This window comes from Bactrocera oleae, chromosome 3 (assembly GCF_042242935.1).
Source record: "Bactrocera oleae isolate idBacOlea1 chromosome 3, idBacOlea1, whole genome shotgun sequence".
In the NCBI taxonomy this organism is placed as follows: Eukaryota; Metazoa; Arthropoda; class Insecta; order Diptera; family Tephritidae; genus Bactrocera; species Bactrocera oleae.
The window spans coordinates 89144166-89161682 of NC_091537.1; the positions used below are offsets into that span (position 1 = coordinate 89144166).

Genomic DNA, 17517 nt, shown 5'->3' on the forward strand with positions numbered 1-17517 from the left:
CTTCAAGCTTTCTTTTTCGGCCATTGATTTATGCTTTCTTTGCTATGAGCTTGCTGCTTTTACGATTTTTTTTTTTTGGTTTGGTGTTGTTTTTGTGTATTGCTTTATTGTTTGCGTCAGTAAATAAATTAGCGCAGTTCATGAAGACCACACAAAGCTGCATTGAACGAGCGCAAAGAGATGAGAGAGAGTGCAGAGTCAAAATACTGAACGCCGAAATATTAACAAAAAAGGAACAGGAACTGCAACAGATAGAAGCAGCATTTCCGCAATTTATTTCTTTAGTCCGTGTCCTTGCTGTGTGCCACTGCTTCTGTCGCCCTCACTCACTACCATCCGTAGTAAATACTGACTGGACGCTCGCCTCTCCCGCTTGATGATGATGATTGAGCACCCGTCTATCCGTTTTCGTGAAGGCATTGTTTAATTGCCGGTAATTAACTTTAAATGCGTAGGTGGCACGAAGAAACGACAGTCGGAGAGACAGTCTGTGCTATTAGTAAGTAGTACACAATGAGGCGTGGTTGATGGGCGTTGCAAAGTTGAAAAATAAGCTACAAGCTAATTGCAGTAATGGTCTGTGCGATACTACGACGACAACTGACTATTTAAGTGCGGATATTGTTACAGTCACTGATCCGAAAGGCATGAATAAAAGCAGTGAATAAGATTAAATTTTGAAAGAAAGGATTTCGGATGGAGCGACTTAAGTGTTTAAAAGTTTAATAGACATAGTAAATGGAAAATAAAAGTCAGGGACGTGGAAGCTTAGTAGTTAAAATAATGCATATACCAGATGTACCGGTATGCAGTGCGCGTCAACATACAAATGAGTTGGTAGGGAATATTTGTTGTGAACTAGCCTTAATTTTTTTTCTGTTTAGTTGGCATTACATCTGTCAATCATATTCAATAACCTCACAGTCATTGAACAAAAAACATCATCACAATTGTGTTTAAAATGTCAAATTTGGATTGAATTGTCACTGGCGATGAAAAATGGATTTATTTTAGGAATCCTAAACGGAGAAAATCATGCGTTAATCCAGGACAACCATCAACATCGACTGCAAAAATAGATTCATTCGATAAGAAAGAAATGCTCTGGATGACTGAATCTTGCTTGGCCGCTATAAAAAAGTACGTAACAGGTGGATTTCTTACAACAACTCTTAACGCAAAGAATCATATGTGAAACCTAGCTAATTAGCCAAGAACAAATATCCATGGTACTGCTCTGTATTTTGCGAGATCAGAAGAGCGTGTTGTATAGTAAGCTTCTAAAACCGGGTGAAACCATTAATGGGAAATGCCGTCGACTACAACTCACCAAATTGAAAAGAGCGACTGCCCCAAAATGCACTAAAAAAGCGGCTAGACACGAGGCAATCATTTTCCATCATGCCAACGCTCGGCATGACAACCTCATGTTGCAAAACCGGTTAAAGATTATTTGAGAAACAGTGGCTAGGAAGTTTTGCCTCACCAGCCTTGTAGCCCAGACTTGGCCCCTTTCTACCATACATTCCGGTTAATACAGAACGCTCTCACTGAAATACGGCTTACATCAGAACAGGTTTTCAAATATAGATTTATTCATTCACGGCCGCATTTCAGCAGTTAATTTCAGTTCTAAAAATCGAAGATGTAAAAATTTGTTTATTGGTTTGTATAATGACTGTATCCTTCCAAGAGTTTGTCTGGAAGATACGGATGTGTAAATTTGGATAAGAGCAGGATCATCTTACATAAGGACGAAAAATGTGAAATATATGAAGAACAATATCCGATCTGATTTTAGGCTAAATCATTTAATGGTCAACGAGGACTATGGTAAACAACCTCACCTAGTGACCACTAACATCATATAGAGAAAGCGCGAAAAAGAGAGAGAGATGAAAAGGAAAAAGATAGTGCGGTCAGAGCGAAAGAAGAGATGTTCCAGATGCAAAAAATTTTGGCTCAAGACATTTAGACATCCATAAATTATTTGTCTCTCTATAGGCTCTTCGTCGAGCCAGAGAAAAGAATAGAGAGAAAAAGAAAGAAAAAGAAAGAGAAGAAGAGAGAGTGACAGAGAGATAGAGAAAAAAGAGAGGTATAATGGTGCACAATGACTTCGGACAAATCTGTTTCCAAGATGCAGATAATTATTGGTCAAGAACCTTCGAACGCAATCTACAACTTTCTCATCTCTGTCTAGACTCTGCGTTGGCTTATTTACGAAAGCCTTCGTTTCGAAACGTAAATGGTGCAAAATAGTAATATGATATTTTGTCAAACAAAAGAGCAAGAAAGGTTTAACCATCAAAAGGAATTATGAGTATAAGAGAAATAAATTAAAGTATGTGAAGATCCCGAAGTTTAGTTGTTGCTTTGCGAGAATTTTAAATAGGATACAACATATGTTACCTTGGATGGATACATTATTATGCTTTTAAAAAATGTTTCTTCTTTATGTGCCGCATATTATGGCACTAAGTCTGATAATATGGCTTGCTGGAACTTGAGGACTTTGGCAAATTAGAGTAAAATTTAAGCAAAACATTGCTTATCCTTAATTCTTATATTCCATCTAGGCACTTTGAGAAAAGTATAGGTTTATACTTTATATTAAGCCTTTACTAGTCAGCTTACTCCGCCACTTTGTATTTTCTCTGAATTGGACTCATGCTAACCTAGGTAACAAAACAAATTAGCTTTTACAAAAAATTATGAACTCAAAGGCACAAGGATTGGTTACAAATGACAAGAAAGTTCAAACACAGCAAGGAAGCATCATGAAATCCAATTAAGGAAACTCCATATTGAGACACATGCTTACATTTTCAAGTTTGTCAAAGTAAACAGCGGTCTATATAAAGAGAAAGCGGACAGTTATTATCAAAAGAGCAACAAAGCCCTGAAGGCAAATTTAGAGAGGTAAAAAATTACGTCCCAACCGCTTACTAACATCTAAAAGGCACACATAATAAACTAGTGCATCATAGAGAATAGAAAAAGGGGTGAATATAGCAAAAACAACTTTAATAACGAAGAAATGACACGTTGCATTAAGAACATGCCACTTGTTGACCAAGCAAAGATCGTCTTCAATGCTAAAGTGGATAGACTGTCAACCACTAAAACTCAATTAACCCCATTTATGCTGTTGTGACACAGTAATACGCCGTTATACACATATACACATGTGCAACATAACACGCAGAATTGCATATTTGCAAGCGACTTTTGATGAAGAGATACGCAAAGTGAAGAAAGATGGGGGCGTGTATTGGAAGTGCGGACCAGCAGCGGCCGGCAAATTGGTAGGTGCCAGAACAGGTATGCCGTTAGTTAATGGTGTGGTGCGAACATAAAAAGAATGAGAATGAGCATACACATACAGACATATATGCATGAAGTAACAGTGAAAACTAGCTGAAACTGCTTTGGAAAACAAACAGAAGAACTGATGAGTGAAAACGAATACTGTTAGCAACAGAGTTTCTCAAAGAAGACAACAAAAAGTGCTATGATGAAGCGCAAAAGGCAAAAACATCCAGTTCGATATGTAGCAGCAACTTCAGTTGAAAGGCGGAAACAGCAATTTTTCACTTAAACCGCATTGATACTCAATAACGAGCGCACAACCCGAAACCCTCGACAACCAACTGTAGATGAAAAAGTGGACACACAGCCGTTACAAAAGCAACCAAGCACACGGTGTTGTTGAGGTGCGGCGGAGTAGCATTGGGAAAGCAATGAAAAATTCTGTAGGCAGCAGTCATTTGCCACTTTAACAAATGTCCTGGTGAAAGGAACATCTATTCCAATAACGCCACAAGCCGACATACCATGCACAGAAATGGACACACACACACATACAGAGAGATATGCATGTGGAGTTCAATCGCTGTAGGCCGCTAAACGTCGGCATGGTCATGACTGCAGCGCTGAACGGTAACGGTAGGGAACACCTTTGCAGCACAGCCGAATGGGCGGTCAAACGGACGGAAGTAACGGAAATACTCAGTAAGGGAAATGAAACATCAATTAAAGTCAAAGCAGCTGTGACCCGGTGGCAGGGAGTAATAGAGAAGAAATAACAGTTGAACGGCAAAAAAGCGAATGTGACACACACATACATACATACATACATCTATAGGTATATTTGAGAAATACTTACTTACTAGTTGCTGGCAGTAGGCACAGGGTTGCCAGCATAGAGAGGCAGCAGTAAAAATGAAAACTTTAGGCGAATGTATGTATGTACATAGGTTCTACTCTTCTTGTTGCTGTTTTTGTAAGGCATCGATGTGCAGTTTAGCTAAATTGAAAATGCTGATAGCAAATTTAACTTTCAGTAACTGTCCGAAAAAGACAAATTGAGTCAAAGCAAAATGTTTCAGCTTTGAAAAGCTAGTCTTGCTTGATTTAGGTGCAGAGTTGGAAAATAAAAACCGAAAGCGAACAGTAAATTGTAAGAAACAAAAATATAATGAAGCGAAACAAAGTATATCAAGCTAGAAGGGCTCTTCGATTGTGAAAGCAATAACCTGTGAGTAGACAAACAACAACACGTCGAAAAGGGTCGAAATCCCTTTTGTATAAAAAAAAATTAAAAAATTTAAAAATTATCCTAAAATATCGAAACGCAATTAATTTCAAATGAAATTTGGCAGAAAGTAACTACAGATCATAGATATAAGGTATCAACACAGCTATATCAATGAAAGAATATCGCTATAATAAAAGCTAAACAGGTAAATTTAGTATACCCAGTGCAGGTTTTATTCCTGAGCGGCGCCACTCTGGCGCTGAAAAGTTGTGGAACCACTTAAATAGCATTTCCCATGCCTTAGTTTTCTGCCGCTCACCGCTTAGTCGTCCATTGCGTAGCCGCGGATTCGCCAGACATAGCTTCGTGTGACACTTTTCTATTTTCAAAAATAAATAGAACCTTAAAGGCGACGTAAAGGACCGTAATGGCAGGCAAAGCTGACATTGAAAGCTTATCGCTGAAAGAGCTAAAGGCTATACCAAAAATGGGGTTTGACATGTGTTTCGACGATTTAAAGAAGCGCTGGCATAAGTGGCATAAGATAATATCGAATGAGGACTATTTTAAAGACGACAACATTAATGTAGATGAATGAATAAATCTTTTTTTCAAAGAACGAAAACATTTTTGAACACCCCCCATATATAGTAACAGTATGATGCCATGTAACACTATGTACCCGTATTTTTTGAGGTTATGTATACGCTGAAAATTATATAAATTTTAAGGTTAAGATAAGAGCGCCACAATGCTCTATATTTTAACACTATTTTAAGACCTGCTACCATTTTAATAGAATAAGTTAAAAGCTTGGTATTGACACTAGACGTACTATTTTTTTTATATTATTTTTTGGTTTTGGAAACATTTTTTATTGTCATAGTATGACTGATTTTGCTCGCTTAAGCCTTTGTTAAGATTTTGAACAATATTGCAACCAATTTTAAATAAAAATATTCGACCCTTCACAGGCATGCAAATGTTTAGTAAAAAAATTTTGGATTAAAATAAAATTTTATTATTTTTATTCAATAAATTTTTATTCAATAAAAGTTTATTATTTTTATTCAATAAAGTTTTATTATTTTTATTCAATAAAATTTTATTTTTAATTGCCAAATAGAAATTATAAAAAAAATTAGAATTAAAATGGATTATTTAATTTAAAAATTGGAGTACTTGGAAATACTTGGAATTAAAATTTTTATTTTTAATCCGGTTATCAGGATTAAGATTTTAATCTTTAATAAAATGTTTGTGATTAACTACTTTTTTATAATTTTTCAATTCGGCATTTGAGACTTGAAATTTCAAGATTATTTTTTAATAAAATTTTCGGGGTTAGAAAATAAAAAAAATTGCTGTTCACTAGATGCTCTATTTATGCTTATTTCTCCTTTTTTCCAGATTTTTGCCTATTTTTGTAATAAATTGCTTTAATTTTTCCTAAGAAGGTATTAACAATTAAGGTGAACAGCAAATCAGCTAAAGAGTCATATTAGACAACACACATACTATTTCTTTGTATCCATAATCACTACTATTTCCATAATGACTAAAACAAGAACGATGCAAGCAAAATTTCGCTTAAACCTTAGCAATATTTTTCCACAAAACCGCAAACAAAAAGCTCTCAGGTTTCCTCTTTTACTTTCTGTGAATAGAGTAGCATCGACTCCAAAAACCAACGGGATGAAGCAGCTGGCAACACTACATTTCTACTGAAAACTGCAACGTAATATAGCAGCTGGTTTAGGACTACTTCAAGTAATTGCAAGAAAACTACGAAGAAAAAGCTCCACTTAGTTTCAGGAATTCCAACTGATATTGGTGGAGACTTCAATTAAATCTATGGGTGCTTCTTGGAAATGTTTTCGATATCTAAGCTATGTTTTGCGCTTCTGGAAATGCATGCTTATGTGTGCATAAGCTACCAAAAATATACTGAAGCAACACTATAACAGAAATGTTATTCAGCATATTTCCTTTTTTTTTCTATATATTTTCCTAATTTCACAAAATAATCAATTTCATAAAACATCAATGTCTTAAACTAAAAAAAAAAATATAACTCAAATATTTTGCGCCAAACTTTTCAAATCTCAAAATCTCTCTTACACTAAACATCTTTTCTCCTCTTACTCTTTTCCAGCTGCCACAGCGCTTAGCACGCATGGCTGGTCTTAATCTACGCGAACCAACAGGCGGCGACTACAGCAACTCGCCATTCGGCAGTCGCACCGGCAGCCGCATGAATTCCGTACGCAACTCAAAAGTACAAGTCGACCTGAAGGCACTCGACAAGCTCGTATCTAATCTGCTGGAACAGCACACAGCGGCTGTCAAGAACGGCGCTGCTGCAACGATGGCCACTTCGCCACATCAGCGCAAAACCTCGGTGAAACTAAATCGTTGGCGTCCCACATCACGTTCTGCGCATTCCTTCAGAGCAGCCGAAGGTGGCGCGGGCGGCAGTGGTGGCAACTTTGGCACGGAGCTGAGCAGCGCGTTGGGTCTGGCTGGTATGGGCGGCAGTTTGGGTGCCAATACAATGCCCACAATTATGGAGTCGGGCATGAATGGTGTGTCAACGCAACGAAGTGATGTTAGCAACAGCGTCGGCGGCGGCGTCGGTGGTGGTGGAAGCGGTGGTGGTGGCGGTAGTGGAGCAGGTGGCGGCGGCAATAGTTGGTCGTCTTCGTTGGAACGGAATGCACGTGCTGCACGAAATGTGCTCAATACCATTGCGAATGCGCCACAACGGCTCAGTCAGTCCGCAAACGATGAAGAAACATTAAATTTGACGAAAAACTATGTGCCGTAAGGTGGCAACAAGTAACCACCAAAGTAGCCTAGAGACATTTTCAGTAACAATTTTAAGCAAAAATCTACAATATTATGATTGTTGTTGTTATTTATGAGTAGTTTGTTAAAAATTGAAATAAAGTATTAAAATTCAGCAAATAATTTGGAGTAAAGAGGATTTAAAATAGCAAACAAAAAAACAAAAAAGGTAACTTCCTTCGCACCGATGCTATAATACCCTTCAGAAGTGCATTTTCAATAGTAAGGGTATAAACAGATTTGTCTGGATTTTATTTTGATAAGTTAGTATGGCAACTATATGCTATAGTGGCCCAATCTTAACTATTTCTTAGGAGCTTGTTGCCTTGGACAAAAATTGGTGCCAGATTTCGTGTAGATAACTCGTAAAATAAAAAAGTTTTCTATACAAGGACGTGATTTTGATCAGCTAGTTTGTATGGCAGCTATAAGCTATAGTTAACTGATATAGTTGGTTCCGACAAATGAGCAGCTTCTTAGAGAAAGAAGGACGTGTGCAAAATTTCAGGTCGATACCTCAAAAACATAGGGACTATTTTGCATATATAAAGATGGGCAAACAGACGGCCATGGCTAAATCGACTAAGCTCGTTAATCTGATCAATTATATATATATGTATACTTTATGGGGTCTCCGACTTTTGCTTCTGGATGTTACAAACTTAATATACCCTGTTTGGGTTATAAAAATATGAAGGAGACTCGTTTAAAGCCTGACAGCGCCTTCCTCATATTGTTGCGGTGGTTTTGTTGTTGTGCAACAAATGAAGTGTAATAAAAGACGCAACCAAACAAAATACATATTTTAATATTGCGAGCAGCTAGCAAGAAACCACAGTACAACAACTTAGTGTGCCCGCGGCTGATGCTGTGGCACGTGGCGCTTAAACAGCACATCAGACAAAGACTGCCGATGGCATGATTATGCGTATTTATGGCTACCGTTATAAAATTAAAATTTGATTATTTATTATCTGAACTCTCACTGGCTTCCATCTTAATATCAATAGAGATTTTTCTTATCGTTAAGACAACATCATTACAGAAATGGCGAAGAGTAACAAGCAATACCCAGGTAATAATGGTTATTACGCAGCAAATCACCTGTGGGTTGGGTAATGATATAGAAATATACATATTTACACATTTTACTGCGGACGTTCAAGTGTAATAATAACGGTCATTAGCGGAAAAAATGTTTCATTTAGCTAATTCTGTGCACTGACAGGTCTGTACATAATCAGCAGCAAATTGAAGTGATTTTTAAAAGATTTCCATTACTGCACTCAAATTTAATGCAAATTTTATGACGACGCAAATTGGCTAATTGGGTTAATGAATCTTTGTGGGTTCTTTCAACAATTTTTGTTACCTTCAATCACAAGTAGGAAGTGCCACAGTTAAGCCACCTTAATTAGCCTTTCAAAGTATCGTATGACTGCTTAATTGCGGTTAATTGGGGGCCATTCGAAGGGTTAGGAAGAGTAAAAAGTACCATACACTGAAATTACTGCTTTCAAAATTATTTAGTAAATGGCAATAATTATAGGAAATTTGAGATTAGTTGGATCTTGGAAGAAGGGTTGCAATTATTTTGTCAAAAAAAAAAAAAAATATATATATACAGCAATGATTTTCCGTTAAATAAATATTGGAATAAGTTGTGGAAGTTAACTCTCTTAAACCGTGCATATACCATTAGCTTTATTAGCTATTGATAAAAATTAATAGACTAAGAACTACAGGTAAACCTTCAAAAATTATACTTTTTAATTCAAAATATATATTTAAAATTATTTTTATGATATAATTAAAGCATTTTATAAATCTACCGTTCATTTCTCTACTTTAGATTTAAATTTTGAACGAAAAAATTAGATAACAGTCACCTAATATACTAATACAATACAGTAAACTTCTCTTTTAAAAACCTCTTCATCTCTGAAAAATATGCTATATGTTTTTTGACCAAAAAGTATTTCGAAACACTTTCTGTCTCTGAAAAATATATTTTTTTAACCAGAAAATAGTTTAAGTTTCCATTTAGTTAAATTATAAAAATTTCATATATTTAAAATAAATTAATTACTACTCACATGTCTTTCCAGCAAACTCGGTAGATGATCGCTTGGGCGCCTTTCGGGATCCATGTTACGATAAAAGGCAGTTAAATTGGCACCCAAGCGTATTGTCACTTCATAACGGGTTTTACCGTTGCGTGCTGGAAAAGAAAGTTTTAAGTTGGCATGAAGACTAAGCTTAGATTACAATAGGTAATAATATTCCATACTTCTTACAAAGTGAATATTTTTAAAAGTATTACAAAGTAAAAAAGAAAGTAACTTAAATTATAATTATACAAAAATAGAATTAAAATTAATTCCATTTAATAATTAAGCAACTTTCACAATTTTCGAAACTGAAGCCGAAAAGTATAGTAGCTTAGAAAAGATATTATCTAAGTAGAAATATTTAAAAGTATTGAATAAATCAGAGTTCTTTTGGTGAAAAAATTGGTTCGATCAAAAGTACAATTTAAGACATGAAATCTGAGCTTTTAATTAATCAAATGAAATATATGCAAGTGCACTGTTTTAAATGAGATTTCAACTATATTTTAATAAACACTTTTATAATACTAGTAGTTATCTCCATTTCCCAACCCACTTGGGGGAGAAGATCATATAGACCATGAGATGTGAACATCGGACTATTATTTATTTACTATATTAGTTTTATTCAATTTCGCACACGACCGCTTCGAAGGAAATCAACTGAACGCTTTACTTACTTTATTTCATTGCATTGACTCCCCACCGTGGCCCAATGAGGCCTCTATCTCATATTATGTTGCAGCCTAGCCGAGTGGACCGCCGCACAGGACGCGACTTTCTTCACATACTTACATTTTTAAATTCGTGATATCTTTTAAATCGAATGTCCAAATCAAATTATTCGAAAAGTTATAAAATTTATATGAATTTTGATAAGGATTTATACTAAAGTACAAATAAAGATCTTTTACGAAAAGAGGCATTTTAATTATTATTTTTTAAATAAAAGAACACTTATCGTTTACTTATGTATTACGTCACTATTCTTTATATTACTACGTACCATACTATAACAGTGATGCATACGCTGTCGCCACATTTTTTGTAGATAATTATACATATGTTCCGTATGTCGTAGTACATTATCTTTTTTCTATAATCAATAGCAATCGCCGTCCACGCTGTGTAAGGAATTTTATAGGTAATTTTACTACACCTTTGGTTACATTATTGGTATTTTAGTAATGAGCCCTAACTTTTTTTAAAATATACGTTCATGCAGAGAGTGTAGCTTCCCAACGGTGACAGAATTTTTCAAATCCATCAAATAGTTTCAAAGCCTATTCAATTCAAGCAAACAAACACTCAAACCTTTTCTTTCTAATATTATTATGGATAGTATAGAATTTTATTTTCAACTTACCACTAATTTTACTAGCCTTTCGCAGTGTGATGCCTTCACCGGCGCGTTCAAAATAACATTCTTTATGACAATCACTCGATGTGGAATTGGAAGTACAACCTGGTTAAAGAAAGAAAAAACGATATTGTTAAATATAAGCATACATAATTTACATATTAGGAAACTTGTTCTAAGTAATATCTATCGACCACTGAGGCATACACAATACTCAAAATAACGAAGTATTACGAACAGGTTATAAAGAAAAACCCGAAATAGAAATGTAATGTGATAAAAAAAATTTACTTTTTCTACAAATATTTACAAATTAATCATGTATAAATATTCAGTTTTTATCAAGCTTATACCTTTAACAATTATATGAAATATTGGTGAAACTTAAGCGGCATATTAGTATGTATTTTTTGTAAGGATCCCTTTTTTAGCGCTTCTACAGAACCAATCTTAATAAGTAAGATAGTGCTTAAAAGTTTGATATCACCGCCACATGACAAACGCAACATGAAAAAGCAGTTATTTTTTTAACAACAGTAAACTTACAAAAGAAATATGTGCTTTTTATGAGGATCCATATAATTTCCTTAAAAAAACAAATAAATGAATAGCTTTCCATAATGGAAAACAAACTATTAATTTATACCACGTAAACATCAGATTTTTTATAAACGTCGTAGTAATGTCTCCACATACAGTGTGTTCAAAAAATAACGTTTTTCCTCTGCGCGATTAATTCGCGGTACACTGTTTTTATTTTTCAATTAACACATGTACAGTAGCAATCACTGACGCTTACAATTCGGTTAGTTTTTGTCGCTCGTGACACATTAACGTCGTGCCGAGAAATAAGAAAAATTAGTGCTCAGTATAGTAAACGTTTTGAAGCAGTCATTCTAGCAAAGCATCCTATAGGCCTTAAATGGACTATGGGTAAACTGAAAAGTATTTGTATATGAGTTTTACGTTTGCGAAGAGGTGATCTAACCTTTATAGAAAAACTGCAAACGTAGACGACAAGCCATGCAGATGGAGGCATGAGTTCGGAGCAAGTAATTAGTAGACGTCAGCTATAACAAAATAATATATTTTAATAATAACAATTTTTTTCCTATAGACGCTACCTACACTTTGGAAAACTAAAAGGTTATTTATTGAATGCACTGCATTTCAATGCAAAGTTCTTAAGTTTTATTCTACTATTCCATATCGACTCTAAAGCTTACATTCTAATTGCATATACATAGACTTGCAACAAAAACTAAATAGCTTTTCCAACTAAGTTTAACACCAACACCTTTACACAAAGTACACAGCAATCCACACTAGAAGGAATCCATAAAAAGTGTTTTTGAAAATTCAATTTGATGCGATAACCTGTGAAAATGTTTCAACAGTTATTGCACAATGTCACAACAGCTCTTGCTGCAATCTAAAATCTGCCACAGCTTCAACTGAAGTATGGTTGCCCGAAGCGTGTATGACGTTGCTCACGTGCAGACATAGTTATGGATGTATGTATGTACATGTGTGTGTGTGTGTGTGTAAAAATTTCAAGTTTCCTTAGCAACAGCTATGACACATTGCAGCTGGCAGAGGATAGTGGCAGCGACATGTGGCAAATAAGAGAGTAAGGAAGTAAGCAAGCAGGCGAAATTGGATGCTGTGTTTTGTTGTTGGATTTTTGTTACAAAAGTTTACATACATACAAAATTATAAATCAGACAAGAGCGCTGCTAAAAAACATATATATATACATATTTATATATATGTGTGTGTGTGTGAAGTTAAAAAGCACGTGTTGTAAGCACACTCGTGTGTACTCCCTGCAAGCCTTTGTTGCTTGCTGGCTGCGCTTCGCCGGCTTGTCAAGTAGTTGTATGCTTTCTTCTCGCCCACTTCTTGAATAGATTTTTGTTGTTTTTGTTTTTTCTGCTTCAATATGTTTCGCACGTGTCGCCGTAGAGGTAGATATGCTGCAAGCGAACACACACACTTTCGCTGACTCCGTCCCGGCTACTTCAGCGCACTGTTTAACCGCGGCTTAAGCGCTCAAATAGTCGTTTTAGTTTTTGTGCTTGCTCTCTTGTCTTTCTTTCTTGTTCGACATTTCTATAGCCACCTTCTTTGCCACTATAATGTGTCGTTCGTGTGGCAATATTTCATATACAATCGCTTTTTGTCAGTTGCACTCATTTTTAACAACTCACTCAAGTGTGCTAAGGTGTTGTTATTTTAACGGCAGATTAGTTTGTGGTGTTCTTTTGTTAGTTTGCTTTTGTGTGTGTGGAACCGCAAAGTATTTGTTTTTGACACAGAATTGTCTTGATGCCTGTGAAGCCACTAATGCGTTTATCCTTGAACCCTTGACGAAGAACAAACATATTTGTACATATATACATATATACACGTGGGAGTTTATAGTATCCATCAATTATTGTCACGCTCTTAATTAATAATTTTAGTTTTTCATTATCCAACGCATGCAACTTCTATAGAATTCTTAAGTTTCCAAGCGCTTGTAGTTCGAGCTTCATGCTACACGAGTGAAAGTAAGCGTCGCTTAGCTTAATATCTGTATATATGCGAACTAATCCCTCAACTTTTAATATGTTGGTCTGAAATTTCTCATTAGTCATTTTCTTTACAAAAAGCTGTTTATATGTCGGATTTGCTGTTATCGGGCTACTATAACATATAGCTGTCATAAAAACTGTTCGATCAAAATCAAGTTTTGTATGATAAACTTTTTATTTGACAAGATATCTTCACGAAACTTGGCATACATTGTTTCAGTGGCAGTGCTTTGATCTCCGAACGTATTGCTTAGATCGGTTTACTATAGCATATAGCTGTCATACAAACTGACCGATCAAAGTCAAGATACAAATCATTTTATACCCTTTTAAGCTATAAAGAATGCATCTATGAAAAGTATTAACTATAGATTCGGTGCAGCTGTAGTTAACCTTTCTTTCTTGTTTCACCACAATTTCGAAGAATTATGTAAAGTACGAGTGTTGCTTGTTCCCAATCTGCCATATCACTCTTGGATCTCTTGCGTATTTTCCGATACCTAAGTGTCACAGCTTTACTTACTAAAATTCTCTAAGCTGATATAAGGGTGTGTTTATCAAGAAAAAGTTTTCCTCTACCTTTTTGGTACGGTCTAAAATATTTTTGCACAGCTTGAACTGGGCATAGCTTGCGATTTTTCTTCATATTTTCCATGCAATTAGTGGCGTAAGCTGCATACTAGCTTTTATCAAGCTCTTAAAGACTGTGGCGGTCAAAATAAAATCACTCAAGATCTAGCAAAGATGACCCATTAAAACTTGGGAATATTTTTTTTAATGCCTAACCTACTTTAATTTAAGTTTAACTTAGCATAATTAACAATATTTCTTCACACTGTCGAGGAAATTCATTTGAGTGATAAATAATAAAGAAATAAAGTGAAGACTTCGGTCGAATCAAACAACCTACAGCGAAACACATCTTTTTTGCATAGGCATGTTCCTGTGGCATTGAAACCACTAAAATATTTCCCTTCCGGCATTAATTCCAACATAAACCCAGGCAGTCAAAAAAGAAAATAAAATTTTAGACACGAGTAAATAAATATTTCTCAGCCAACCCAAATATATAAAAAAATAATATAAAAAGTAAATTATTTTTCCAATATCTTGCCAATATTATCACCAACATATTTTTGAAGAAAATATGATGCTAACGACATTTCATATTTCTTCAAGCATTTTTTTACATTTTTGCCTTTCATATTTCATTACGTTATGCACACACACAAGTGCATATATGGCACTACATAAATCACAGCGAACGTTACGTTAACTGAAAGTATGCTGTAAGTTACGTAAGTGTTGTTTTTGTCATGCCATAAATCTTCTTATGCACTTCAACGAAAGTAAACAAGACGGCTTAACAAAAATATTGAAAGCAAAAAACTATAAGCACATATGTATATATAATATTTATAAAAACATACTCGTATAGAAGAAAGCTGACTTTTACTCAGCGCAAACAAACAAAAAAATAATACCGAAGGTATTAAAGTGTCTTTAAATTTAAAATTTGACTTTAGCGTATAAACGTGCTGGTGCTTATGGCTGTTCAACGAAATATTCAATGGAAGCGCATTTCTGTGTGTAAAAGTAAATATTTGCGCGCATGCATCATTACCACGGCGTATGCGTAATATTTTGCAAACACACGGCGTATACGCAACACATAGATTATACACGGCGTATACGCAACATTCAGCCGGGGCGCCTGCACGTACACGCATTCGCATTCGCGTATTTGTATATTTCATTAATGCTTAATTATTTCCTTAATTAAATAAACAACAACAACAACTTCTTAATGCCCCAGCCGACGCTGTTGGTCAACCATAGTCGTATTGGCGACCGTTGAGCACCGCAACGTGCGCACTGCGGTAAGTATGCGTCACAGCACCAGCAGACAACTGACTACTGCGCTGACAGGCGGCAACAATTTGCGGCGTATGCGATATTTCAACGGTTTGGCAGCTGCTGGCTGCCAACGACAGCAAGACAACATTATCCGCGCGGTTGTTTAAAGCCAATAAATTTCAATAGCAACAACAACCACAAATAATGTGGCACAATTTTACACAACAACGAATTGAATGAATGAAGCAAGGCATGAATGTGTATGAGCAGACATCTTAACAACAAACAGAATTGGAGACATTTATACAGGCACAATTACACACATTATACACTTGTAGATATGTAAATTTAATGTATATATGTATGTATATTTGTATATAAGTATATATGTATGTACATATGACACGCACTTACCCAATGTCATTTCATTTATTTCCGGTATTTCGCATTTGGTGCCCTTAAAGCCGCTCGGACAGTGGCATGTAATTGCCGCATCGCCAATGTGTCTGCAAAAAAGAAGAAAAAGTGGCAAGCGTAAATGAAATGTTTACGAAAAAGCGCTCATTACAGTTGAAATATGTAAGCGCAAGCGCGTAAGCTTGTATACTTATGTAAATATATGTTTTTAAAGCCCCTCCATGCCGCCCTGCCTGCTCGTCTACTTCTGCATGTGTGTGTAGCTGTGTGCACTTGGCTTATTTATCTGCTTATAAAGTAAGTTTTTTCGTAGTTATATCTTTATATTAACCAATTTTCTTCGCCTTTGTGCCAATGGGATTACAACAGTTGTGGTTCGTTTGCTAGCGCCAGCCTTGCCATATTCTCCACATTTTTTTATTTTCTTATTGTATTTTCATTGTTTCAGCGCAGTTATTTAATTCCCGCACTAAAGTGAATTATTTCGCATGTTGCTATTGTTGTTGCTTGTTGGTTAAAAGTGCAAAGAACGGGCATTGTAGATAAATAAATATTTTTTTCAACAGTTTGCCACTTAACTGTGGTTCATTTTGCTCTGGCGTTTATTGCCTTCACATGCTTTTAAAGACGGTTTTTGCAGTCATTTTTAATGCAATTGTTTAAAGAGTTGAGTGGTAAAGTTGCTGCGAAAAGTATACACAATATTTTCTTAATATTGAAATTGCATTTATTTAATTTTTGCTGTACCAAACATAAAAAATTATTTTAACAATAATTTCTGCAGTTTAGAATTATGCATTGGCTCTTATGTAATATAATCTTTATGTTTTCATTCAGGTGCACAGCTGCTGTGACCTTAAAAACACGATATTTTTCCTTACTTCTATAGATTATACATCAAAAAATAACATACACTTTAAATCTATAACTCAAATATCACTTAGATGCATGCATTGGCTATTTTTACATTTGTTTTTCTCAAACAACATTTTTCGTAGTGATTACTTAGAGACAACTGATGCGTTCACTATCAAATTTTGTCTACATTTTCTTTACATAGTTCTCCCTACACTAACTTACCAGTTTTTTATTTGATCAAAAATCGAATTTTAGTGGGCCAAAACCAAACCAAATTTTCGGTAAATTCAACTTTTTTTTAAACGCCCCCCATTTATTGAAATTTTGCTTACTTAACGCCGTTGTTCATTATACGGACAATAGCTTCCAGTAGAGAATTTTTTATATGTTTCATTCAGGGAGAAGGGTGGAATCACTGCATCAGTGAAGGACCTTTGCTTTTAGCGCCGTCAAATATTGCGTATTTTTCGGAATAGCAGCCATTCAAACTAAACGATCGGAATCAAGTGCTTGCGTGAAAACGTTTTAATTTGAAAAGTTATTTCCACGAAATTTTGCACGGGTCATTACTTAAAATAGTTATGTAATCTCTAAAGAAACTGTTGCGATTGGACTACAATATCATATAGCTGTCATACAAACTGAACGATCGAAATCTTGTAATTGTGCTTGTATGAAAAAAGTTTTCATTTAAGGAGATATCCTCAATAAATTTGTCATGGATTATTATCCAAAACAACTGTACAATTTCCAAATAAATTGTTCAGATCGAGTCACTAGAGTACTTAGCTACCTTATAAACTCTCCGATCAAAGTTTTTGTAAGCAATCTTTTGTATTTGTGAAGGATTATTATATTGTAGCTTCGGACCGAAGTAAACATATTCTCTTGTTTTTTATTTCTATTTACTCTTTATTAGGCTAGATTTTAAAAACCAGTACTATCTTTTGC

The 17517-nt window shown here is 35.2% G+C and overlaps 2 protein-coding genes across 4 annotated transcripts in view; one reads left to right on the forward strand and one right to left on the reverse strand.

Annotated features, from left to right (window-relative positions):
- The window catches only part of LOC106616271 (uncharacterized), an 87310-nt gene extending 79800 nt beyond the window's left edge, over window positions 1–7510 (forward strand). For all 3 annotated transcript variants that reach the window (XM_070107175.1, XM_014232852.3, XM_070107174.1), the window contains one exon: window positions 6696–7510. In XM_070107175.1, coding sequence (XP_069963276.1) covers window positions 6696–7367 — 672 coding nt within the window. In that variant the 3' untranslated portion in view covers window positions 7368–7510. The remainder of the gene's footprint in view (window positions 1–6695) is intronic.
- The window catches only part of LOC106614816 (streptococcal hemagglutinin), a 411732-nt gene that overhangs the window by 213804 nt on the left and 180411 nt on the right, over window positions 1–17517 (reverse strand). The window contains exons 6-8 of the mRNA XM_070107173.1: window positions 15706–15797; window positions 10865–10963; window positions 9484–9608 (exon numbers count right to left, since the gene is read on the reverse strand). Of these exons, the coding sequence (XP_069963274.1) occupies window positions 9484–9608; window positions 10865–10963; window positions 15706–15797 (316 nt within the window). The remainder of the gene's footprint in view (window positions 1–9483; window positions 9609–10864; window positions 10964–15705; window positions 15798–17517) is intronic.